This window comes from Aspergillus nidulans, chromosome VI (assembly GCF_000011425.1).
Source record: "Aspergillus nidulans FGSC A4 chromosome VI".
Classification (NCBI taxonomy): Eukaryota; Fungi; Ascomycota; class Eurotiomycetes; order Eurotiales; family Aspergillaceae; genus Aspergillus; species Aspergillus nidulans.
The window spans coordinates 1,919,997-1,945,209 of NC_066262.1; the positions used below are offsets into that span (position 1 = coordinate 1,919,997).

Below are 25,213 nucleotides of genomic sequence, written 5' to 3' on the forward strand. Positions count from 1 at the left end.
AAAGTCTTGTCAATGCCAGTATTTTTAGACAATGTTCAAATGCGCCACAAAGCGAACCGGAACGACAAGCAGTGGTAGTAGGAATAGATAGAAGGTCATACATATAACGCCTCGCCTGCCTAAGTAGTCTCATCCAACAGTAATAACGCTCAATCGGTATGTAAAGTGAAAGGTGGGGGGGGGGGAGCAGCATCCATGAAGGAACGGGAAAACAGCTTTAAAAAGAATAAATGGTCAATGGTGGAAGGTATTTATATGGCGGTCATTTAAGTCGCGCGTTATGAGGAAGACGTGTAGCATCTGCGAATTTCAACAAGACGGGACCTTGACAGCGGCTTCGTTTAGAGACATAGTCTATTGGATTCAAGCGGACATGGGGTACGGGATGGGCCCTCAGAAGGGTGCACAGGGCTAAGCACCCTCACTTCCGAACTCTTGTGTCCATTCCGCGTTCCTCTTCAAGTCTTCTTGGCTAACTGTCGGTCGTGAATTGCGGATGGCCTTGATGAAATCCTTGAGCACGAGAGGAGGCTCTAGTAATTGGTCGGCCTCGATGTTCTCCCACCTCATCTCCATGGCGCCATTGTCACCAGGGGAGCATGGTGTTAGCTTTTCTTGACCTTCATGCAGTACCTGGGACCTGAATTAGTTCTGAGCTGATAGGGTTGGAGCCAAGAGCGGTTACCTTTTTGTAGTGTGTTGCTGTTTGAATTTTACGAATGGGTTGCATAAGTGCATCTTGGACGGCGATGCTGATATCGCTGCCGGAGTAGCCTTCGCTCTGCTCTGCCAGTGACCGGTAGTCGGCCTGTGTCATATGGCAGGGAGTTGAGCCAACAGCTAGCATGAACATCTTCATGCGTGCGTTAATATCTGGAAGACTGATGTGCACTCGTCGTTGGAATCTTCGGCGGATGGCCGCATCTAGCTGCCAAGGAATATTTGTAGCGCCTAAGATAAGGACGCCCTTGGAGTCGTTGCCTACTCCGTCCATTTGGACAAGCAGTTCAGTTTTGATGCGGCGAGAGGCCTCGGAATCGTTCTCTCCACGAGCGCCGCAAAGTGCATCAACTTCGTCAATGAAGATGATGGCAGGCTTGTTCTCCCGGGCCATATTGAAGAGCTGTTTCACGAGCCTATGAGGTTTCAGTTAGCGGCAGAACTGTCGTCGACGATTCGGCGGCATACCTCTCACTCTCACCCATCCATTTCGAAACTAAATCACTGCTGCTGACACTGAAGAATGTGCTGTTTGCCTCCGTCGCGACAGCCTTAGCAAGGTACGACTTTCCAGTACCCGGTGGCCCATAAAGCAAGATGCCCTTCCACGGTTGCCGTCGCCCTGTAAACAAATGTGGAAATTTTATAGGAAGGATGACAGCCTCCTTCAGCGCCTCCTTCGCACCCTCGAGACCTGCAACGTCCTCCCATTTGACGTTCGGCTTCTCTGACAAGATAGCGCCAGCAAGGGCGGATCGCAGTTTCTTCGAATCAGCGTCCTCATTGTCATCATCCTCTTTTCTGCCAGCAAAGAAATAAGAGCATCAGCGCTACCGAGCATACCCCCCTGGAAGTATTGATAAGTAGAACATACCCGCCTTTACCACTCCCCTGCGACACTTTCCCATTGGCGCCCACCGCGCTCGGCTTTTTCCGACTATCTTGCGAGGCTAGATGATTCTTCAGCTTCTCTGCGCGATCCATGTACTCGCCCGTCTTAGCGCGAATCATCTCCTTGGACTTGGGATTCTTCTCCCATTTCAGCGCAAGCATGAATAACTCTAATGCAGAGTAATATTGCTGATAAGCCTTCTCGTACTCGCCTTCATTGTCGCTCTCGATGGCCTTCTTGACCGTGTCGATTGCTCGGCCAAGGAAGTCGGTATTGCTCATTCTCGCTATATTTATCCAAGCGCTCGTATATTATTTTATCGAAGTGCTTCAGCCAGGGCCGCAGGTTTCAGAGGCAAGCGACGAGAGAAAGGGCGGCAGCGGGGAGTTGGAGAGGACGAGAGATACGGCGGAAAGCAAAGGGTTGCTGGTCGGAACAACTAGGCAACGAGGATTTCTTTAAATGAGTGGAATTTGTAAACACTAGAAGGAGTAAACTGATAAACAGTAGAAGGCCGCTGTTTTGTTCTCTGCGTGGAGATGAGACCAGAGATCGGGGTGGGGAGCCGGAGCGAGTGGTGATCGATCTCTCTGGACAACGCCGCCTTGGAGTTGGTGTTGCTCTTGAGCCTTCTGGCGCTTTTCTGCCGCTCTTCATTATTGATTTTCACCTTTTCTTTTGACGGCATAACACTTTACTGGATAACTCTCTTTCTTAAGCAGCCATGGCAGATCCGCAAAAGCAGATGCAGGCCCTTTCGGATGAATACCAGGCTCTCCAAACGGGTACGTCTCTATCTCGTTACATTCTGCAAAGCGGAGCGGGGTCCCAGTCCCCTCGACATGAACGTCACACCAAAGGCAGCAATGGCTGACAGGACTCTATACAGAACTAGATGGCCTCGTCGATGCGCGCCAAAAGCTCGAATCGCAACAGCAGGAAAACAAGAGCGTCCAAGCGGAATTCAACTCTCTTGATGATGACGCCAATATCTTCAAGCTCATCGGGCCAGTGTTGTTAAAGCAAGATAAGACTGAGGCATTGATGGCTGTTAATGGGCGTCTGGAGTTTATTGAAAAGGAGATGTACGTTGCATGGCGATTTATATGAAGAGCGCTACTAATTGTTACGCCTAGCCAACGGATCGAGGGTCAAATTAAGGAAAATCAGGATAAGAGCGATAAGAAGCGGGCTGAAGTGAGTATTATGGCTGATTGCGAAAGTAACTTAGTCTAACCAATTGACTAGATTGTCCAGTACCAGAGTCAGATCCAACAACAGGCCGCTGCAGCGGCTGCTTCTGCTTGAACCCAGCTTTGACTTGAAGCTAGATGATAAGAGGTCGAGACGAGCTAGCGCTTGAGAGTAGTGTGGAATAAAGGACGTGATACCCAGCGTATGAACACCAGCTGAGCCACCAAGGTTGCTCGCATAATCTACTTAGCTGAAGGGTCTGCACGATACGTTGTCCCTGCGATTCAGCGGGGAGCCGTGGGTCGAGATTGTAGTTCTATCGGAGGCTGAATACGCAGTCACGCAGGACTGCCTCAGAAAGGAAGACTTCGATGTACCTGGCTGGATATGGAGCCCTGGCTGTATTTGTGAGGGCAAGGCTCAGGGAGTACACTCAGTTCAGATGCTTCAATCATTGATGCACCATAACATTAAGAATTACCCCGAGATTTTAGAATATAAACTTTAGATTCAAAAACTCCGTGACTATTCATTTCTTCATAAAGCTTTTCTAGTTAGCGTGCGCAAAGAATCTATATTTTATTATATCTATGCCTTGACCAACAGGCTCTCTCCGGACATCTCCTTGGGCTGCTCGATACCCATGGCAGCGAGGACGGTCGGCGCAACGTCTCCAAGGACACCAGGCTGCTTCCTGAGGCTCCAGCCCTCGGGGGCGTTGGCCATGATGAAGGGAACTCTGTTGGTGGTGTGCGATGTCTTAGGAGTACCCTTCTCGTTAAGCATCTCCTCAGCGTTTCTAACATTGGGTTTGTTAGTTTGATTCTATACTAGTATCTTGATTGGATTGCAAAACTTACCCGTGATCAGCAGTAATGAAAAGGGTGTAACCGTGCTTCTTGCAGGCCTCGTAAATGATACCAATGGCCTTGTCGGTAGCAGCAACACCCTTGATAGCAGCCTCGTAGACACCAGTGTGGCCAACCATGTCAGGGGGAGCAAAGTTGTTCATGACGAACTCGAACTTGCCCTCGGCAATGCGCTCCTCCACCTTCTTGCCTACGCCCTCTGCGCTCATCTCGGGCTCAAGGTCGTAGGTAGCAACCTTTGGTGAGGGAATCATGTCGCGGACCTCACCAGGGAACTGCTTTTCAATACCGCCGTTGAAGAAGAAAGTGACGTGGGCGTACTTCTCGGTTTCGGCAACGTGACACTGCTGGACGTCCTTCTTGCCGAGCCATTCAGCCAAGACGTTGCCCATATGTTGTGGGGGGAAGGCGACAGGGAAGGTGTAATCGGTCTTGTACTGGGTCATAGTAGTAATGTGGATATTCTTGGGGTAGGGAAGGTCGGGCTTGGGGGAGCGGTCGTAGTCGCCAAGGAGCTGGGTGATTTCGCGAACACGGTCAGAGCGGTAGTTGAAGAAAAAGAGGGTGTCGTCATCCTGCACGCGGCGGTCCTTGCCACCAAAGATGATGGGCTTAAGGAACTCGTCGGTCTCGTCCTCGGTGTAGCGCTTCTCAATAGCCTTAACGGGGTCGGAACTCTCCTCGCCTTCTCCGGAAAGAATGCCCTTGATGGCAATCTCAACGCGATCCCAGCGCTTGTCACGGTCCATAGCGTAGTAGCGGCCGACAACAGTTGCAATCTCACCGACGCCAATCTCCTTGGTGGCGTCGAGAAGTTGCTGCATATACTTGGCAGCGCTCTTTGGGTCGGTATCACGTCCATCACCGAAGAAGTGGATGAAGACCTGAGGAATCTCCATCTCCTTGGCAACCTTCAAGAGGCCGATAAGGTGTGTAATGTTGGAGTGGACACCGCCATCAGACACGAGACCCAAAAGGTGAAGACGGCCGTTGCCATCCTTAGCACGCTTGAACGACGCAGCGATATTCTCCACCTTGTTCAGCTCCCCCTTCTTAAGTGTCTGGTCGATGCGCACACTGTCCTGCCAGACAACACGGCCGGCACCAATGTTCAAGTGGCCCACCTCACTGTTACCCATCAAACCTTCGGGCAAACCAACGGCGAGCGAAGAAGCATCAAGCTCCGTGTAACCTTGGGCTGTCTTCGAGTTCTCTTCGGCGAAACCCGACATGAACGGGGTCTCAGCGGCTGCAATGGCATCACCCTCCTTGGGGGAGTTTGGGCCGGCGACACCCCAACCGTCGATGACAACTAGTATGCTATGTTAGTCGATCTCAAGAAAACGTGCGGTATGGTACTGATTAGGAGGAATTGCATACTCAGAACAACTTTCTGGTCAACCTTGGCCATTTTGAAATATCTAGCTCAAATGATCCTTGAGATGGTCAGTTCAGTTCATCTGTAGTACAGCGGATGCGATTGAGAGAGACGAGACACTTACAGAACTGTGAAATGTAGAAATAATGGTTGTAGAAAATTTTAGAAAATAAGGAAGCGGAGGGAAAGAGGTCGAGGCTGCCCGGTGAGCACAACAAAAGAATAGTACGGGTATGGAGATGGAGGGGCTTCGGTGACGCTTTGGGAAACCGGCGTTTTTCTGGGCTACTTTCCCGCGCTTTCTACGAAGTACGTCATTCAATTTTTGCTGTCGCTCTTCCGTTCTCGACCGCGTTCCGGCTCTTCCCTAAACAATTCCCCAGCTTTCGGAACAGTCAGCATCCCCTTGGGCCCTTGTTACCTGAAGCCCAATCATTAGTTTTCTCACTCTTCCGGTTCGTTCTCAGGGTCAACTCACCTCGGATCGGTTGCTTCCCCACGCCCGTGATGGCCTCCAGGTCGCCGACTGCCGTAACGCCAGGACCAAAGTCGTCCGCGCCCGCGACACCAGCAATAATCAACGACGCGCCTACGACGTCGCAAGCAGTTCCTTTTCCTCCTCCACAGACTTTTGATTTCATCCCTCCGCTACATGGCGTGATTCTTCGACTTCTCTCACCTCAAGCAGCACCGGAAGGGGCTGTCAGTAGCGGAAATGGTGGTGCTGCTGGATCTGAGCAAAACAATTCACAACACCAACAATCGACTCCAGCCGTCGGCAATGAGAATAGCAATGCAGAATTGCTAGCACCTATGTCTCCTTCAGCCCCCGGTACTTCCACCGCAGCAGAAATCGCGGCATTGGGCTCGAACCTGCTTCCCCCACTGGACGTTAAGAACCTACCGACTGAGGTCAGTTCGATCAAGATCAGGATACAAAAAGCGCAAGCTGTTGTGGAAGGGTTACCAGATGTGGACCGTAGCGTGGCTGAGCAGGAAAAGGAGATTCGGGACCTTGAGGACAAGATTGCAAGGCTAAAGTCCGTTATTTTTGACCTTGGAAGGAAAGCGGACAAGGCTCGTTCTGAGAGAGGAGCCAACACCTCTGGTCCCTGAAGTCTGAGAAGCGAGCGTACTCCTCGTTCGCGGAGGTCGACTATGGGAGCTGTCCCTAAAAATGACCAGGGTAGGCCACCGTCATGACATCCTCATGTGCTACCATCGCTTTCGAAGCTGGCACCAGCTGGAGACAGGGCAAATCAACCTGCTCGGGAAACGAGTGCCCTTGAGCATAGTTTAGCAAAGGCCGGCAACTGTCTGCTAGATAGTGAGCAACAGAGGCGGACAGGTGGCATACAACATCAGTCTTTGTGAAGACTGGGCAGAGCAAAACAACTGCTGTGGAAGCATATGTTCAATGTCCCGTCCCTACTCAAGCCCAAAGGCAAGTGACGAGTTTCGCTAAGCATCAAAACAAATAGCTACGAACTGGTTGGGAATGAGTTTTGCCGCGAAGGGTGATAGGGTGCCCCTCCAAAGCCACCGCGGTCCCCATTGTTCCCGGCGTGCGACCGTTCTACGTAAAGCCTGTAGCAAACCAATTTTGAATATCTTCCTGATACAATGGAAAATAAGCCTACTTGTAGCTCATAATCGAGGCGGAGTAGATTCTCCGAGAACTGCGGCCGGTGAGGCAGGAAACTCCGATATCGCGGTCCGATTCGCCGCCGTCAGATTTTAAAGTCCAGATTTCTGAGGCAGATTTACCCCACCATCATTTTTTTTCTACTTATCCTTCAGTTTTCCCTCCTCTTCCCCATTACTCCTTCATCCCAGCTTCTGTCATTTTCTCCTTCATACTCATTTCATTTCTATACATCTCACAATGGCCACCTACGCTCTGTCAGATGCCCACCGGGCTGTAAGTTATCCAAGCCATTGTTCAGTCTCGATCTATTCGTGCACATAACTGACTCATCGGTGTAGCAAATGGAGGACCGCCTCGTCGACACTGACCCCGAGGTCGCTAAGATCATGGTATGTGGTTTTCTACAGCTTTGATTTCTCTGCTCTCACAATGAATTATTGTGGGGCTTTTTTTTAGTGGACAGCTCTGACTTGTGTCTTTTACAGGAGAATGAGATCCAACGTCAGCGTGAATCTGTTGTCTTGATTGCTTCGGAGAACTTCACTTCCCGCGCTGTCTTCGATGCTCTTGGTTCTCCCATGTGCAACAAGTATTCCGAGGGTTACCCCGGTGCTCGTTACTATGGTGGAAACCAGCACATTGACGCTATCGAGCTGCTCTGCCAGTCCCGTGCCCTTAAGGCATTCAACCTCGACGCCGATAAGTGGGGTGTCAACGTTCAGTGCCTTAGTGGCAGCCCGGCCAATTTGCAGGTCTACCAGGCTCTCATGCGCCCCCATGACCGTCTCATGGGTCTCGACCTTCCCCACGGTGGTCACCTGAGCCACGGTTATCAGACTCCTTCCAGGAAGTAAGTGCAATAGTCATTCCCAGGACCCGGATATGTAGCTGACTCAGATTGTGCAGGATCTCTGCTGTGTCTACTTACTTCGAGACCTTCCCTTACCGCGTTAACCTCGAGACCGGTATTATTGACTACGACACCCTTGAAGCCAACGCTGAGCTGTACCGCCCCAAGATTTTGGTTGCCGGTACCTCTGCCTACTGCCGTCTGATCGACTATGCCCGCATGCGCAAGATCGCTGACAAGGTTGGCGCCTACCTTGTTGTTGACATGGCCCACATCTCCGGTCTGATTGCTGCTGGTGTCATCCCCTCTCCTTTCGAGTACGCCGATGTAGTCACCACTACCACTCACAAGTCTCTCCGCGGTCCCCGTGGTGCCATGATTTTCTTCCGCAAGGGCGTCCGCAGCACTGACCCCAAGACTGGTAAGGACATCATGTATGACCTCGAGGGTCCCATCAACTTCTCCGTCTTCCCTGGTCACCAGGGTGGTCCCCACAACCACACCATCACTGCTCTCTCTGTCGCCCTCAAGTACGCCGCTACCACCGAGTTCAAGCAGTACCAGGAGCAGGTGATCAAGAACGCCAAGGCCCTTGAGAACGAATTCAAGGCCATTGGCCACAAGCTCGTCTCCGACGGTACCGACAGCCACATGGTACTCGTGGATCTCCGCCCCAAGTCTCTCGACGGTGCCCGTGTCGAAGCCGTCCTCGAGCAGATCAACATTGCTTGCAACAAGAACTCCATCCCTGGTGACAAGTCTGCTCTCACTCCCTGCGGTATCCGCATTGGTGCTCCCGCCATGACCAGCCGTGGTATGGGCGAGGAGGACTTCAAGCGCATCGCTCGCTACATTGACCAGGCCATCAACATCTGCAAGTCCGTGCAGGCCGCACTTCCCACGGATGCCAACAAGCTCAAGGACTTCAAGGCCAAGGTTGCTTCCGGCACCGTCCCTGAGATCAACGACCTGCGCAAGGAGATCGCTGCGTGGGCCAGCACCTTCCCTCTCCCTGTCTAAGCGGTTGAGGCCCTAACCTTGGATATGATACCAATTTTCTTTTGTTCTTTAGTCTTTTATTTTTGTTTCATTACGCTTGTACGAGTTCAACATCATTGCGCATAAAACTGGGTTGCGGAGTGCTTTTGGGGTTACGGGTCTGCTTTTTCAACCTTACGCGGGTCACGGGATATGGATATGCATGAGCATGAGAATCAACATAGCACTGGGATGGCTTATTCAACACCTTCTTCAACAGGAAAAGTTTGCCCTTTTATAGGCTTTAAAACAGCCTTGGCTTCAATGCCTGCTTTATACAGATAGCCTTTTACAAATTAATGATATGACGAATGGATTGACGTCGTCGAAACGTTCAACTACATTATGCCCTGAGAGTGTTTGAATGTGTTATTTTGGAAATACTGCCGCACTTCTTCAATAATATCAAGCCAATAGCAGATAGACTATACTACCATCCATACATAGCAATATGACTAGGTCCAAAACTAAAGCTCTGTCCTTCCCAATTCATCCTCAACAACAGGAGAATCAACAAATCCTTTATCAAGCCAACCTTGCGACATCAATGCCGCTACATTCTTCCCCATAAGAGCGCTCGTCTCCATTGTGGAGATGAAGCTCTCAATGCCGCCTGTATACCAAATTCCCGGCGCAAGAAGCGGATCCTCGAAGGTTACGCGAGGGTAAAGGAATGGATAGGGGTGCCAAAGTTTTTCGTATGACCAGCTTATGTCTTCCTTGGGGAGATCAGTAATATACCCAGCTTTCTTTATCTTCTTTTGCTCTAGACCCAGAATTTCTCGAATAAATGCTTCGTTGGGGCGGGTGGGCGAGAAGATTTTGTAGACATAGTGCTTCGTCTCGGACTCGCGATCCTCGGGAGGATTCGAGGTTGAGGGTGCCTTTACGGTGCGTAGGGTGCTGATACTCCAGAAGGCGGCTGGTCCGACACCCTCCTCTGCGTTGCCGAGGTCACTTCCGAGTGGCAGAGTAGTGAGGATTGTTTCCGGGGGAATATCGGAGGGGTTCTTGAGGTTGAAGTATTTGCCGGATAATCTGTGTGGAGAAGAGAAGAGGGTTACATGTAATGTGTGGAAGGGGATGGTGTCTGGGGTGTGTTTGGGTGCTGGGGAGATATTGATGCCAGAATACTGGTATGGAGCAGCTATCACGACTTCGTCAAAGTCGGCTCTTTGTTGTTTAATGCTCTGCTCGTCTTTGAAATCGAGGGTAACACTCTTGTCCTTGTTCTGGGTAATGGAGGTGACCGTATGGTTTAATTGCACGTTCGCGCGCGCGGACTTCAGCATTCCCTCGAAGATGCGCCAGTTGCCTCCTTCAACGGCCACGGCGCCGTCGGTGGCCAGACACACCATGGTCTCGAGACCGTGGATCAAAGGCAGATTTTGCCCATAATTTACGCGCGTGCTTGCCTGGATCAAGTCACGAGAGAAACCCGGCGATACATTGTTCTTCTCCAAAAACGTTGCTCCAGTTGTAGACGTCGCATCCAGCAAACCAACCGAGGCAGCAGCAGCAGTGAGAGACTTAAAAGGAAACAACGGCTCCTGGTAGAGCTGAAGAAATTTATTGACGGTGCCCTTCATTAAGTTCTGGGCACGCACTGGGGACAATCCATAGCGCCAGAGAAGTTTTGCAATATTCCACCAGCTGGAAGAGTCCTCCATCACGAAGACAAATTCCTTTCCATCCCATACACCGATGGCTGCGGTATCACCAGGGCGCTCAGTGCTGGCACCCCTGACGTCAAGACCGAGCTCCTTGGTGGCGTTGACGAGATTATAGTTGACTTGAACAAAAATGGACGCGCCGAGTTCGATAGGGTAAGCTGGATCATCAAATACATTAACTGTTGTTGAACGGCCCCCGATGTAAGAAGCACGTTCAAAAACAGTGATGTTGACAGGTATTCCGAATGAGTCTGCGTACTTCCGCAGGGAGTATGCGGTAGACGCTCCAGCTGCCCCAGCACCTATCACCTTGTTAGTAAATAGTCTGATTATTCTACGGGAGAGATCTTTACCAATCACCGCAACCTGTTTTGGGCCTGCCTCAACCGAGTTGAGGTGTGACTGTGTACCACGGAGCTTGGAAAGAGGATTAAATGCTACGGCCGTGGCATAGCATAGAGCCCATATCCATAAGCACCATCTTAAGTTGCCTCTCAAGAAGGGCTCCATTATAGAGCTTAGCGTAAGTCTGTCAAACTGTGTGCCTGATCCGTTCTCCCAATATTAAGTTCAGACTCTCAGCTCAAAAACTGTAAAGCACAATGTGAGCTCTCCGATGAATTGAAGCGATGATTACTGCCTAGATGAGGGGAATTGGATGGATGTTGAGACTGTCGAGTGAGCTGATGAAGTATCGCGAATAGGACGCTAATCCAAAAGTGGAATAGCGGCTTCACCCCAGGCGCCGTATCGCTTATCGCCCAATCCATAAATTTTTTCTTCTATACAGCAGACTCTCGATCAGTACTATCTATATTTGCAGCTCTGAAAGGCCAATTAGGATCAGTTTGAACTGAAACCGACTCCCGGATTATTGGTGTTTTGTCCGTGTTCATTTTATTTCGCAATCACCGCAATGGATCCGTACGACAGCGACTCTTCCGGCTTTGAGGATGAGGGGGACTACACTGAGACTGGAGTCGTGCTGGGATACGCCTCGGAGGAGATGATTGAGGACACTGTTACCCATATCGGTGGTTGGCCAGTATGTTAACTACGCGCAGACAAGTCTTCACTAAATCACTTATACTCACCGTTTTGACAAACAGACATGGCTGGACGAATCTACCCCGCCTTCCGGCGAATTCGCCAAATGCAAAGTGTGCAACAATACAATGCTCCTCCTCCTCGAGCTAGACGGCGAGCTGTATGAGCACTTCCCCGACGCTGACAGACGCTTGTACATCTTCTCCTGTCCCCGCAAAGCATGCAACCGAAAAGCAGGCAGCATCCGAGCCCTGCGCGCGACAAGACTACACAAGAGCCACCAGGCGCCGCAAAAGATTGAGAAGCAGGAACCGGAGAAGAAGGTGGTCGAACAGTCCCAGGCACCCAAGCCGGATCTTGGTGCAAGCCTGTTTGGTAGCTCAACTCTCACCAAGAGCGTCTCTGCGAACGCAAACCCTTTCTCGTCAAAGCCGGCTTCAGGTTCTACACAATCAAGCAATCCGTTCGCTGCCCCTGTTGCTAGCCATTCACCTGCTCCTCTCGCGTCAGCCACAGAATTCAAATCAACCCCCAACACCCTCTCCGAATCATTTGCAGACAAAGTCCGCGTCTCCTCGCCGCCTCCGTCCACTCAAGCCGCCGAGCCAGCTGGCCCACCAACTCCCTGGCCGGCACGCTCTGAGTTCCCAGAGCCTTACACAAACTTCTACATCGATGCAGAAGGCGAAACTCTCTCGCGCCCGCCGACCCCCAAAATCCCTGACAACGTCACAATTGATACGAGCGAAGACGCCGAGGGGGGTAGCGGCGGCGCAGATGCAAAAGACGCGTTCGAGTCGGATCTCGACAAGGCCTTCCTCAAGTTCTCTACCCGCCTCGGTCATAATCCAGAGCAAGTTCTGCGTTATGAATTCCGCGGTACCCCTTTGCTATACTCGCATACCGATGCCGTGGGAAAGTTGTTGCATGACTCTACCCCTTCTGCTGCCAAAGTCAGTACGAAGTCGAGCGGTGCGAGTCGTATGCCACGGTGTCAGTATTGCAGCAGTGAAAGAGTGTTCGAACTGCAGCTTGTCCCGCATGCGATTAGTGTTCTTGAGGAGGGGAGGGAGGGGGTTGGACTTGGGAAGGATGATGGCGGAATGGAGTGGGGGACTATCATTCTGGGTGTTTGTAATAGGAATTGTGGGCCGGAGGAAATTGGAGCGGTTGGGTACAGGGAGGAATGGGCTGGCGTGCAGTGGGAAGAGGCTGCTAAATAGATACATTCGATCTGGGAGAATTATGTGATGTGATTACGTCTTATGTTGATGATAGAGATCGTTATAGACCTTTAAATTTGAGGAAATTACCGCTTGAGACAGGATCAGCTGTTACAGCTGTGCGATTTTTGGCAATGTCAGCTGGTATCATCGCGGAATGTTAGACAGGATATCTCTCAGATCTATAGTAGATACATGATAGAGGAAATCGAGTGTCCTTGTGGGTAGGTGTGTAGGTAGGTAGGTAGGTAGGTATAGAATGATGGAATGAGGAGAAGCAAATACACAACGCCAATGCGCCAGTCCAAACTTCCCAATCCTCCCCATGCTGTCTCATCATCATTTTGCGTGAGCTCATCTCGTCGACTTAGGCTCTTCTGGATGGGCCATTTTGTCTTCGCAGACGCAGAAAATCTCAAGATCTCAAGAGCTTGATTTTATTTGGAGACCGAAGGCAGATTTCGTTCGTGAGGGGCTTGCTTATGCAGCCTGCTCGAAGCCTCTCCTGATGACCCGACCAAACATGTCAACACCAACCCGCTCACTCTTGACCTCGCTGCGCGCCTCGTTTTCCTTGTTCGTGGGCACCTTGACAACAGTGGCAGAGCCAGACTTATCAACCTCCCAGCTGCAAACCTCAGTCACGAACTTTTCGAGCGCCTCGCTGTTTCGCACATCGAGCCATTGCTCCAGGACTTCCGCGTTGACTTCACGGAAGGCCTTGCCGACCTCAACGGCGATGCGAATGCGGACGAGCTCCTCGAAGCCAGCAACGTCGGCGACGAGGTCAGCGTACAGGTCGTCAGAGTTCAGTGTTGACCAGAACTGGGCGTACTGGGCGGACTCGAGCAGCGACGAAAGCCGAGCGAGCTTCTGGACGGATTCGACGAAGTCGGACATCTGTGCGGCCGTGGCCTCGGCCTCGGAAGAGGGGAAGGGCTGAGTGTAGGCGGGGAGCAGGGCGAGGCAGAGGGAGAAGGCGGGAGAGGGGAAGACAGTGAGGGCCTTGACGAGGATGTTGGTAACGGTCTCAGGTTGGAGGAGGTGGGGGTTGAATTGGTAACTGCCACGAAGGTAGTTAGCGGGCGCAAGTCCAAGAACGGTTTGAGGTCCAAGTCATTGATTCAGTTTGGCTTTCAGAGAATAATGCTCAACATGCCCAATGGGGTGTCAGGTAATAGGAAACGTGATAATAGATGAGAATTCTACATCATGCAAGCCATGCCACCACTAAAGAGGCCCAAAAACAATCGCAGACGGAAAATTATGGTGTAAAGCGCACTCACAGCTTGAGCAGAGCCAGGTTGGCATAGCAGTCGAATGTCCGGTCCTCGCACTGTTGAACCACGTAGTCCTGGAATACTGTGGTGGTCTCCGGGTTATACCGGTCGAGGCCGCTCAAAATGGCCTCGATGTTAGCCGGTCGTGTCTCGCACTTGTCGATAGCGACGCCCATTGTGACGGATGATATGATGAGAGAGGGGGTGGATTTGAGGCTCGTTCTAATGCGGGACAAAATTGAGGATTAATTTTCGATTGTGTTGCTGTGCGGCTGTTCCGATCGGATAAATTCCAAAGCGGTGGGATTTTCCGGCTGGTATGTAGATCGCCCTGATGTCTCGTCTGTTTGGTCGCTCCGCATACTCACTTGGAGTAACTAGTACTACCATTGCTGAGGGGAAGGTGCCATCAAGATGCAGAGCTGGGATTTAAGTATCCCCTCTTTCTCATGGTGAGGAGCGTGCAGTCTTGTTCCTATGACCAACCATGAGGTCTCTAATGTCTGCTAGAAACGTCTCGCTCTTGAGCCTTACTATGGGCGTAGCTGCGGCAGTGGATTATTCTCAATATGTGAATCCGTTCATAGGCTCTGAAGGACCCTTTCCAGGACAGGGGTATGGTGGAGGCGATATCTTCGTCGGCGGTGCTCGACCCTTTGGCGTAGCCAAGGTGGGCATCGACACCACCGCGGCGAACTGGAGCATGGCCGTGCTGAATGGAGGCTGGTCTCCAGACGGAAATGTGACTGCCATAAGTATGTCTTTGACTACATGAAAGATTTGTCTAACCGGTTCTAGCGATGATGCATGAGAGCGGCACTGGCGGTGCTCCCAAGTACGGAATCATTCCACAAATGCCCTTGACGCACATCGATCCACCAGTAAACATCCTTGACAATTTGACGTATAGTCAGCCGAGGGTATGCGCCATGTATTTCTCTTTGCCTGCACTTGCTCATAGTCTTCAGGTCGGTCACGATACAGCTAGTGTAGGATATTTCAAGACGCAACTGCAAAATGGAGTTCAGATAGAATTATCGGGCTCTCGCCACGCTGGAATCATCGAGTACAGCTTTCCCGCAGGTGATAAACACATCCTGGTCGATGTCTCTCACGTAAGTCTCTGGAACCTGGCATCACGCTGAGGCTAACCCGACCTTAGTATCTTCCGGGATCCCCAAATGATCCAAACAGTCAATTCTATGTTGGTGGAGAGATCCATATCCTTGACAATGGACAGGCGTATTCAGGCTACGGAACATACATCGGGGGCTGGAATAATGGTAAGTTTGTGTGGGAGAGAGATGCTGAAGTATTCTTACTCGAAATAGGCGCCCCTTTCACAGTTTATTTCTACGGAGAATTTGACAAGGCACCAGGAAGTGCTCGAGTATTTAAAGGGCCAAACACAGATCCAATGCGAGGGTATCAGGGCCTTGCAAATGGGCAGTCAAGTTTCCCCGTCTATGGCAACTTGACCAACACAGCGTCGTCGGGGCCGATGAATGACCGTGTGGGCGGGATATTCAGTTGGAACACTCATGAAGAACTGAGCATTAGCTCAAGGGTAGGAATCTCCTTTATCTCGTCAGAAAAGGCACATTCGTATATCCGCAACGAGATTCCGTCATGGAGACTCAACGACACGGTAGACGCGGCCCTCGAAGAATGGAACAACGATGTCTTCAGCAAGATTCAGGTCCCGCTAGATGACACGGCGAACTTGACAAACGTGCGGTTATTGTACAGCTCACTCTACTTTATTCACCTGATGCCGTCTGATAGGACGGGCGAGAATCCACTCTGGGAATCAGGCGAGCCCTCATGGGATGATTTTTACACTCTTTGTCCGTTCCCTGGCATCTCAATCTTGCATCTTACTAACTCTACTAGGGGACATATTTCGGTGTACCGTTAGCTTCTACCATATCTTCCAGCCCGTTTACTACGAGTCAATGATCCGCGGATTAATCGACATATGGAGGTACGTCTTGTAGAGTTAAGCAATAGAAGTAGTGCCTAACACGCAATAGACATCAAGGCTTCCTCCCCGATGGCCGCTCTGGAAATTGGAACGGTCTTGTACAGGGTGGCTCTAATGCTGACAACGTCCTAGCCGACGCATACGTAAAGGGCCTTCGCGGTGCAATAAACTGGACTGATGGTTATGCCGCCATGAAGACGAATGCAGAGGTAGTACCCTACAATACCCACGATCCAACCGACTTCACTGCCAGTACGAAAGAAGGCCGCGGGGCGCTGGTCGATTGGCTCGAGCTCGGCTATGTCTCCCAAGACCGAAGTACGCGCTGCATTTCGCGGACGGTGGAGTATAGTCTGAATGATTTTGCAATTAGCCAGGTTGCAGCGGGTGAGATGTCGAGTGACCAGGAGAAACACCTGCGTCGCTCGGCAGGCTGGCAGGCAATATGGAATCCGGACGTGGAGAGTCTTGGTTTCGATGGCTTTCTGGCGCCGAAGTTCTCAAATGGAAGCTTCAATAATTCGGGGTATGATCCGCTCTATTGTTATGGGTGTGAGTGGAGTGACTATACTTATGAAGGAGTTCCTTGGGGTAAGTCCAGCTTTCTGTCATAACCCTAAACTTTGATGTGATGCTTACGTGGCTACAGAATACTCTTTCGTGATCCCGCACGACATGCAAACCCTAGTCGACCTCATGGGCGGTTCGGAGACCTTCGAAGCACGACTGGACCTCATGGTACGTACCATAAATCTCCTTCACATAATTCAGTTCTGTAATGGAACAAGCAAACGAATGGCCTAGTTCAAACCAAACACCTCGGTGCAAGCCCTCGGCCCCAATGGCGCAGGAATAACAACTCTCATGAACATAGGGTACTCCTCTCTCCCACGCAGATTTATATGTACATGTGCGTGTACGCAGAATCCATTTCAGCTAACAAAGTCTTACAGAAACGAACCCGACTTCGCCACGCCGTATCTCTATAACTACATAAATAAGCAATACAAATCCGTCCAACGGACGCGGGAGCTCGCTAATCAGTAGTCCGTGCCCCTTTCTCTAGAGTAGCCGAATGAAGCACCGAATTGCACCAACTGACATATATGGCAGCTTCCACGACACTCCCTACGGAATCCCGGGGAACTCCGATGCTGGGGCAATGAACACCTGGCTCCTCTGGTGCATGCTGGGAACATATCCCATAGTCACAACGGACGTCTACCTGCTAGGTTCGCCGTGGTTCAATGACCTGAACATGACAATCAACGGTAATAACACGCTAAGAATTCGCGCTACGGGGTTAGAGGATGGGGTCTACGTGCAGAGTGTCAAGATCAACGGGGAGAAGTGGACGAGAAATTGGTTTGAGCATGGGGACGTTATGCGGACCGGCGGGGTAATTGAGTTTGAGCTTGGAAGCGAACCCGTCGTCTGGGAAGAAGGAGACGTGCCGCCAAGTCCCGGACATGTCGAAGTCTGAATGGGTATGATTAGGGGGCAGAGGAAGAAGGCTTGTAGGCACTACTCTTCCTAGAGACAGTCCTTGGGCCATCCCTGAGAAAGCGAGGCTCAAGCCGCTAGCTCAAAGTATGATGGTAGCCACAACAAAGCCTTGAAGCCAGGTGATCAAGCCCGACCCGACCGTTAAGTAAACCAATGTCATTCCGCAGGTAACTTGAGGAAGTAGCGGCAACGTTAGTAAAAGACGAGCGGGCGGGGGGCCCGGGAACGTGATGTCAAAGTGGGAGGTCAAGGCAGTCTCGTGCTCTGCAGGCGGACGATTCAAAAGTCAAGTGGATAACCGGCTATTTTTGGCGCGGATTTCATGAGAGCAAGTCTGTCGGATGATTCGAACAGGCCCAGCTCATCTCCCAAGACAAGGTTGTGAGGTCCGAGAAAAGGGGCAACGGGTCTATGCAAGGCGACGGCAACAGGGCGCCAGCGCCATGCAGGGAGTGTCCCGATTTATTCTGATAAGACGTTCGTTCAGACGTACCACAGAGCTCCCGTCGGCCTCAAACTGCCGTGTATGACACGGCCACTCCTGAACCTGAGATATCGACCGACTGAAGTATCACTGACTCAGGTGTCAAGTGGACCGACCCAAGACAAAATGGGGCTAGACAGTCAAGTCTGAAAAGTGTCTTGGAATTTTTGACTGGAGAGCCACAGTGACCGCCAGGGACAGGCGGTGCCTGTGCTTGCCCCCGTACAGCGAACCGTTAAAGACCCCCAGCTTATCTCTGTAGTACAGTGCACAGCATTTGACACAGTTGACACAATCTGACACAGCTGTAAGGGCAATGCGATTTCATATTTTTCGCCCCCCACTGTTCACACCTATTCACACGATAGGGTGATTGAGGAACAGAAACTTCCTAAGGATCGACAGTGGGATCAACATTGTCTCCCCTCGGCAATTAGATCGAGCTATCTCCAGTGCTCTCAAGAATCTCCCGTTTCGCCACGGTTAGAACACTAAGCAGCTCAGGTTCAGTAGTTTTCCAGCCCAAGACTCCTGAGTCCTGGCAGGAACCCCTTCTTGCGGATAAGATGCGACAATTCGCGTGGTCGCCGAGCGCATGCCAGGCAGCAGTTCTAATAAAGAGAGCCGTAACGATGGATTATGAAGTCTTGGAAGTTGGTTGAGACGGGTCAGGAACGGTGGACTCGGCCCAGTCGTGGTGGCCGGTGGACTTGGGAGCGAGCTGTTATCGAGCCAATCACGGGTTGAGCGGGTTATACCCCAAGCACCCTGTCGTCCACATGTTTCACTTTGATGTCTTTCATTTGAATCGATGAATCATCAAATGCATCTGGTGAGTTGGCTCGTTTTCTTGCAGGAGCATTATGCTCCTTAGCAACACACCGGTAAGACAGCCGGGTAAGACATGCTGATGCAGAGCTCGGCAGTTGGCAGCTGTGTACCTGAGCACTTAGTCAGCCAGCATTCCTTGCTTTGGATGAGAGCTTTGAGGAGCGTGTGATTGGATAACGGGCAGTGGCAGACCCCGCTGATCCACCGCCTGCCGACTGGAACGAGACTAGTTTAAAGCCAAGTCCTTGGGCGTAGCCAGATCTGGCCTAGTACAGGGTGGCACCTTCCTGATCGGGCACACCCCCTGAGCGCCATCCGCTGCAGAAACAAACAAAAAACAAAAAGCATCAGACGCCACGGGGTCAGGCCAAGCTGATAGGCTGTGTAAAAATAATCAAGGTCAAATGAAATCATCAGAATGGCGGCCGCCGACCAATACGTTTAGCCTCCTTTCCCAGGTTCAGTCCCGAGCCCTGAATCCACCTTCTTCTTCTCCAAGTTCTCTCCCTCGCGATCTTCGACCCCTCGACTTCATCACTCTCCCTCGTTGACTGGGCTCCATCCCATCCTCGTGCGTCTCAATCGCACGTCCGTTCCTTCTTTTTACCAATTGTCGCTCCTTCCGGGCCATTACCGCCCTTCATTGCTTTTATCCCCATCGGCATCGTAAGATCGCTCCAGCCTGCACCTGCCAAACCCACGCTCTTTCGCCCACAGCCAACGGGCTCGCGCTCAAAATGACCCTTTTTCGAAACCTGGCCCTTCTAGCGGCCTCTATCGCCCCTGTTGTTGCCCAGACATGGACGCACTGCAATCCCACTAAAGAGGACTGTGAACCCAACCCGGCGCTGGGAACCAACTACACCTGGGGCTTTAATGAGACCCTCAATGACAAGATCTGGAACGTGACTAATGGCGAGATCAACTACACCGATGACGGCGCCGAATTCACGATTGCGAAGAAACTCGAGTCGCCTACGATCCAGTCCACCTTCTACATCTTCTTCGGTATCCTTGAATTCCAGGCCAAGATGGCCAAGGGCGGTGGTATTGTCAGTAGTGTGGTCTTGCAGTCGGACGATCTGGATGAAATCGACTGGGAATGGGTTGGGTACAATACGACGGAAATCCAGACCAACTACTACAGCAAGGGAGTCACAGACTATAAAAACGGCAAATTCTACTATGTTGAAAATGCCGATACGGAATGGCATAACTACACCACTTATTGGACCTCGGAGAAATTGGAGTGGTGGGTCGATGGTCAGTTGCTGCGGACCCTTACCTATGACGAGGCGAAGAACGGCACCGAGAGCACTTTCCCGCAAACACCCTGCAATGTCCGTATCGGTATCTGGCCGGCAGGTGACCCCAACAATGCCCAGGGTACGATTGAATGGGCTGGAGGTGAAGTTGACTACGACAAAGGCCCGTACACCATGACCGTCAAGGATGTGCGCGTGCACGACTTCAACACCGGAAAGGCGTATGAGTATGGAGACAGCTCTGGCTCGTGGGAGAGCATTAATATCATCAAGTGAGTCTTTTCTGAACCATTACCTTAAGACAGCTACTGACCTTATAGGGGTAACTCCACTGCCGCGGAGGAAATCAACAAGCCCCCGCCAAAGTCTCTGTCTGAAAAATGGGACGATCTGCCTTCGGGTGCCAAAGCCGGCGTCTATGTTGGAGCCGCCGCTGCCGGAGCCATCCTGCTTGCCCTGTTCATCTTCTTCTTTATTCGCCAGCGCAAGAAGGGTCGTCTCGAGCACGCCCTTGACGATGCCAAGTTCAACAACGAGCGCAACGAGATGAACAACTATCAGAGCAACTGGAAGCAGAGCGAGTGGAGGAATGGGGGCTACCAGCCTGTGCGCTAACACCCATACCCTTGACTGCACGTCAAACACGAAAAACGAATCCTACTCGACGATGTGAAGGCAAGACGCTGGCCCGGTCTCTACCGTGAACCCACCTGCAAGGGCGCCTCAAGTCGCTGCATTGTCGAGACCCGCCAACCCCTGCGAGGCTTTGCAGGCGAATCTCGTGCGGGGCTGTTCAACATCTGCTCGAACTCGGATAATGACTCGCTCGCTTCCTATATACCTTGATGCCTTCATCTCCCTTGTTGTGGCGCAATCTTTCCCCATATCCTTGCTCATGTTTATATCTAGTATACTTCCCTCCGTGTCTGGTTTGGCTCACGACCGCTGTCTGGCTCTGGTTGCTCTTTTTCCTGTACATACTATCACCCTGTTTGTTTGGTGGGTTGGTCTGCACTGGCTCCTGTACTACTATAGATCTACGGATCTCACCCTATCTGCTATAGGATCAGGTTGCGTGTGGACGGCGTCTGGGGTTAAATGCAATACATTCACTCGCTTCATCTGTTTCCAGTATAAGTATGTGGCTCATATGAATGGGAAAGAAGACTTGTCTTTCTGGAGATCTTGCTGCATCTCACTATGAGGGCTAGAGACCGTGCATAAGAGCGTAGTACGAGCGGGTACTAGGCGATGCATGCAGCAAGCCCGCTTGCAGGACCAGTCCCGTTTACTACGTAATCGTACACAGGGCGGGGAGTACGGAAAGCGATGTCATGCCTTTGTGAACGTCGACTCTTTTCCTCAGCCCAGGGGTTCCCACATCTCATCCCTTACTCTCATCACCAACCATCATAGTATCGTTCAACCACATCTAACCCTTCAGTTACCAAGCTATCTTTCACAGCCTTCGGTACTATCACATTATACCCACCTCTCTCGACCTCTCCCCGTATGTCTGTACTGTTTCAATGACCTCAGTTTGGAATGAGTCAGTCCCCTCGAGCGCGAGAGGTGAGCCAACCAGAGACACGAGACATGTTTCACTAACAAGAAGCACATGTGTGAGATCTTCTTGTTCTCTAGATTTACCTTCTGCATCGGTTTGGAAGCCATGCTCGCAAATCCAGGTCGACCTCCTATTTTATGTTCGACTTCCTTGTTGCTGATACCTACCACTGATAGCTACCTAGTAGGCGTTGCAAGCGCACCAGGCCAGCGAATGACAGGAGAGGTTGCGGTTGGAATCAAAAGCTTACCCCCCTTAACGTCCACAGCAAGTAGAATGTAATGCAGACAGACCATGCTTTGCGCCTGAAAAGAAACGAGAAAAGAGGAAAACAAAATGCAGAGACTCCTCGTACTGGAGTTACCTAGACGCCTGCGGGAGCTTTTCCTTGCACCTCCAACTGATATTCAGTTACTGATGGTTATCTGAGCTTGGAGAATGAGGAGCACGAACTCGGTAAATGAGATGGAGTATCTGCACGTACCTTCCATGTCTCTCGAATAGACATGGCGCGGCTTAACAGCTGAATATCTACACCTGCTTGGAGGATGACCCTTCTCGTTACCGTCTTCTCCACCAGCAAGCTGGGCTCATCTGCAGGACTACAGACCCGATGGATTTGGGCGTCTGAGTCGGCGCTCAAAGACAGCATCAGCATACACGGTGATACGCGCAGTTCGGTCTTCAGGTCATGTATCATCCTGCTGACGGTTCAAGGAATGTTCTCTATTAAAGAATAAAAGGGAAACAAAGCCTTGCCGGTTATGCATACGTGGGAAGAAATTCAAACCGCAGATAGGTAGGATTGCTTTTTCAAGCATTTGGTCTCTGAGACTAATAGATTATGGAGGTCAGCAACTCTGGGTTATTTAGGAGTGGGTCAGGGGTCTTAAGGGCAAAGGTCTACTACTACCAAGTCTTATGAAGATGTCTTGGGCATATCCAATCCTGGCCAGGCAGGCCATCGGCCAGATGTTCAAGTTACCGCAGAGCTGAATTGGAATCATGACGCCGGCCCTTCTTCTGTACTTTTACCAGCCATACGAGGAATCTCTCCACATCTAAAGAAGGGGAGGATATTGCACCAAAACGCTAACCCTTCTTAGAGTGATTTCGCGAAACAGGGCATATCTGACGGCTTGGTGAATTATCGAGAGCTCTTGGCTCAGAGTCTTAGGTTTCCAATATAATGCCTCCGTGTTCGACCTTGGTAGCGGGGTAAAGGCACGCGGAACAGGATAATAGACACAAATGCTCTTCTTTGCCTCAATTCTACAACGGCCTCGATGGAAATTTCGAGGAGATACATTATCACATCTATTTGCGCAATTAACAATGGCCCAGCTATCAGTAACTAGAGAAAGGACTATATTAGAAGTAAGTTTCCGGTCACTCTTGTGAACAAGGAGCTGAAGGACGTGATAGGATACTCGGTTGGCAGAAGGCAGCCCATACTCTGTAGCGGATTGAAGAGACCTGCTGCATTTCTTCGGATTGATACTGGACGAAATAACAGATGAGCCAGAAATAAACCAGACATCCTGGTTTATATTCGAGCATCTAGGGCTTTAGGAACATCAGCGTAGCCTGTTGACAGTCCAGTCGAAAGATGAGGCCATGAGAAACCTAGACATCAGTCTAATCACCACCTTTCCAGGTTGTCAAGCCTACTTCGAAACTAAATTTATTCATGTGCTGGATGATCAACAATGGTCAATAGATATTGCTTGCACACTACACGTGCGCTTCTCCTGCCGGTGCCAAGATCGTCAGCTTTCACCCAAAATAGCACATGGCCAATAGACAAGCTTGCTTGTTTGCGAGATTCGCATTCTATCTGGGCACGATCTTTTCAAGCCAGGCCTCCTAAGTGGCTCTAGTAGACACTGAGGCGCTAAGGTGCCTAAATACGAGGTTATACTCCAAAATCTCGCATCTTCTCTTACATAGTCTAGGCCTTGAGCATTGACCTTCTATTTGTTTCCATCTGATTAGTCCTGAGTGCCTTCCCATCACTGCGCTGCCTTTAAAGCATTGGTAAGTGGCCGAAGTCTCATGCTAGGGTTGCAATGGGACAGATTGTTGCGAATACGAGGTCCAGGAACTGGGGTACATCTCAGCGCAGATTCGGTGAGTCTTGCTCGAGCCAATGGAAGATGTTGCCAGAGACATGTGTATGAATATATCAATCTGGATGGGCATGAACTTCGAGCGAGATTAGGACGCAATATAGAAGGGCAAGGGAGGTGAAAGGTATAAGAAGGAGAAGAGGATCGGCGTGTTGAGAGTAATTCTATGCATCAGCGACCCTGAATTCCTCAAAAGGCAGGCAATCCAGCATATCCGATCTCAAGCTGCAGATCCTGACGATTCTCTCATCACGGTAGAGACCGAGAACCGCCGTCACAATGAAGCTCGACTTTGCCTTCCTTACTTTCGCCCTGGCCTCCGTGCCCGCCGCCAACGCCTGGCGCGTCAGGTTCTACCAGCTCGAAGATGGTAAAGGGCCCCAGTACACGAATGCAGGACCCGGTGGCACCGGATGGAGGTGCCATCCCAATGTTGGCAGTTTAGACGGCAAGGTCTCGTCCATGCGGTACTGGTCGGACAACTCAGAGCACACCACCCGCTGCTGCATTTACCTCTATACTGGCCAGAACTGCGACGGTTCGCTGGATAAGACGTTTGGCCACTTCTGCAGGAACCAGTACCTCAATTTTCACGAATGGGGCCTTGCAAACAAGATCCGTTCATACAAGACCAATTGCTACGCGATTGACCCTGATTATGCTAAGCGCAGCGCCGATGGGGATGAGCTGGAGCTCGACCCTGAGTTTGATCCGGACTTTGATCAGGAATTCGAGTACGATGATGGCTATGAAGTCGAGCCTGAAACCTCCTCCTAGGAATTCTGGGGCTTTGACGGTGGGGTAGTGTATCCAAGAATCTGCCTTGGACGGATATAAAGATGGAAGATAAGTGGATGAGAAGGAAAGCGGGTTGAGCAGTAATGTACCTTGTTCTCGATGTTTCTGCAGCAAACATTGTTGACTTATGCTTTTGAGCGCATGCCTATATCACAGTTATATCTATTGTAGTCTACCAGCTAATTAACCTAAGAGGCCTGCAAATGCTAGGGCAGGTTATTGACCATGGTCAGCTTCAATAGTGATTGTATGCATTTGACAAATTCGTGCCTGTAATGCCTCATAGTCTGTGCTCTCATTCATTCTATTCAGATACCGTTTCAAGATTGGTCATTAGTTTACAGTGGCCATGCTAATCCAGAAAAGAAACACCATGGCTGGGCAAGTCTCCTCGTCCAATGCGCAATTTAACGGCCAAATGATAAGTGTTGGCTAGATCCTTGCTCAGACTGAGGCTCAATTGTCTCGGCTATGCATCTCACGGCCTCTTCTGCATTGATACTTCATAATCTGGAGAATCTGATAGCCGCCGTGACCGGAGGAAGGAGAATTGGATAATTGAGGGCATTCTATTGGTCTGTTTGGGTGCTCTCGACATTTCGGAAAGCTCAGCTGTTGGTCGGGAGGCTTTAGGTGTGAAATGAGGAGGCGTTGGCAGGAGGCCGTAAGCATAGCAGCTTGTGAATATTCTTACGCCTGCTGGATGGGTGATATTGTCATCTTATAATCACTCGTAGAAGCAGCAGCAGCATGATCACGGCTTGGTGCACTTCTTACCGCGTTGATGTTAAGGGGCTAAGTACTTCTGGGCAGACGAGAGTCCTGCTCCCCATACCC

General features: G+C 50.9%; 10 protein-coding genes across 10 annotated transcripts, besides 1 other annotated feature; 6 read left to right on the forward strand and 4 right to left on the reverse strand.

Moving 5' to 3' along the window:
* Window positions 1-25,213: part of a sequence feature (contig 1.51 915..1114266(-1)) that runs on past both edges of the window.
* On the reverse strand, window positions 257-2,145 carry ANIA_03061 (AAA family ATPase VPS4). The gene is made up of 4 exons (XM_655573.2): window positions 1,595-2,145; window positions 1,189-1,521; window positions 686-1,136; window positions 257-633 (listed from the first exon to the last, which is right to left on the reverse strand). Exons 1-4 carry the CDS (start codon window positions 1,891-1,893, stop codon window positions 412-414), a joined length of 1,305 nt encoding a protein of 434 aa, XP_660665.1. The 5' UTR covers window positions 1,894-2,145; the 3' UTR covers window positions 257-411.
* Window positions 2,322-3,294, forward strand: ANIA_03060 (tubulin-binding prefolding complex subunit YKE2). Its single transcript, XM_655572.2, has 4 exons — window positions 2,322-2,397; window positions 2,502-2,697; window positions 2,749-2,809; window positions 2,861-3,294. Exons 1-4 carry the CDS (start codon window positions 2,337-2,339, stop codon window positions 2,918-2,920), a joined length of 378 nt encoding a protein of 125 aa, XP_660664.1. The 5' UTR covers window positions 2,322-2,336; the 3' UTR covers window positions 2,921-3,294.
* Window positions 3,353-5,157, reverse strand: ANIA_03059 (protein pgmA). The gene is made up of 3 exons (XM_655571.2): window positions 5,056-5,157; window positions 3,667-4,987; window positions 3,353-3,605 (listed from the first exon to the last, which is right to left on the reverse strand). Exons 1-3 carry the CDS (start codon window positions 5,084-5,086, stop codon window positions 3,395-3,397), a joined length of 1,563 nt encoding a protein of 520 aa, XP_660663.1. The 5' UTR covers window positions 5,087-5,157; the 3' UTR covers window positions 3,353-3,394.
* On the forward strand, window positions 6,842-9,386 carry ANIA_03058 (glycine hydroxymethyltransferase SHM2). The gene is made up of 4 exons (XM_655570.2): window positions 6,842-6,974; window positions 7,040-7,090; window positions 7,187-7,551; window positions 7,608-9,386. Exons 1-4 carry the CDS (start codon window positions 6,939-6,941, stop codon window positions 8,569-8,571), a joined length of 1,416 nt encoding a protein of 471 aa, XP_660662.2. The 5' UTR covers window positions 6,842-6,938; the 3' UTR covers window positions 8,572-9,386.
* On the reverse strand, window positions 9,057-10,894 carry ANIA_03057 (putative prenylcysteine lyase; the record flags this gene model as incomplete). The annotated part of the gene is made up of 2 exons (XM_655569.2): window positions 10,616-10,894; window positions 9,057-10,564 (listed from the first exon to the last, which is right to left on the reverse strand). The coding sequence occupies exons 1-2, from the start codon at window positions 10,770-10,772 to the stop codon at window positions 9,057-9,059; spliced, it is 1,665 nt and encodes a 554-aa protein (XP_660661.1). The 5' UTR covers window positions 10,773-10,894.
* On the forward strand, window positions 11,062-12,532 carry ANIA_03056 (small subunit rRNA maturation protein TSR4; the record flags this gene model as incomplete). Its single annotated transcript, XM_655568.2, has 2 exons — window positions 11,062-11,307; window positions 11,372-12,532. Exons 1-2 carry the CDS (start codon window positions 11,179-11,181, stop codon window positions 12,530-12,532), a joined length of 1,290 nt encoding a protein of 429 aa, XP_660660.1. The 5' UTR covers window positions 11,062-11,178.
* ANIA_03055 (CSN8/PSMD8/EIF3K family protein) lies at window positions 13,013-14,025 on the reverse strand (the record flags this gene model as incomplete). The annotated part of the gene is made up of 2 exons (XM_655567.2): window positions 13,819-14,025; window positions 13,013-13,595 (listed from the first exon to the last, which is right to left on the reverse strand). Exons 1-2 carry the CDS (start codon window positions 13,986-13,988, stop codon window positions 13,013-13,015), a joined length of 753 nt encoding a protein of 250 aa, XP_660659.1. The 5' UTR covers window positions 13,989-14,025.
* Window positions 14,300-17,412, forward strand: ANIA_03054 (uncharacterized protein; the record flags this gene model as incomplete). The annotated part of the gene is made up of 11 exons (XM_050612559.1): window positions 14,300-14,567; window positions 14,611-14,732; window positions 14,781-14,927; window positions 14,975-15,095; window positions 15,144-15,659; window positions 15,706-15,796; window positions 15,846-16,387; window positions 16,446-16,566; window positions 16,626-16,700; window positions 16,750-16,842; window positions 16,910-17,412. 11 exons carry the CDS (start codon window positions 14,300-14,302, stop codon window positions 17,277-17,279), a joined length of 2,466 nt encoding a protein of 821 aa, XP_050468469.1. The 3' UTR covers window positions 17,280-17,412.
* Window positions 19,136-20,991, forward strand: ANIA_03053 (protein crhD). The gene is made up of 2 exons (XM_655565.2): window positions 19,136-20,154; window positions 20,203-20,991. The coding sequence occupies exons 1-2, from the start codon at window positions 19,355-19,357 to the stop codon at window positions 20,495-20,497; spliced, it is 1,095 nt and encodes a 364-aa protein (XP_660657.1). The 5' UTR covers window positions 19,136-19,354; the 3' UTR covers window positions 20,498-20,991.
* ANIA_03052 (uncharacterized protein) lies at window positions 23,858-24,355 on the forward strand (the record flags this gene model as incomplete). The annotated part of the gene is made up of 1 exon (XM_655564.1): window positions 23,858-24,355. One exon carries the CDS (start codon window positions 23,858-23,860, stop codon window positions 24,353-24,355), a length of 498 nt encoding a protein of 165 aa, XP_660656.1.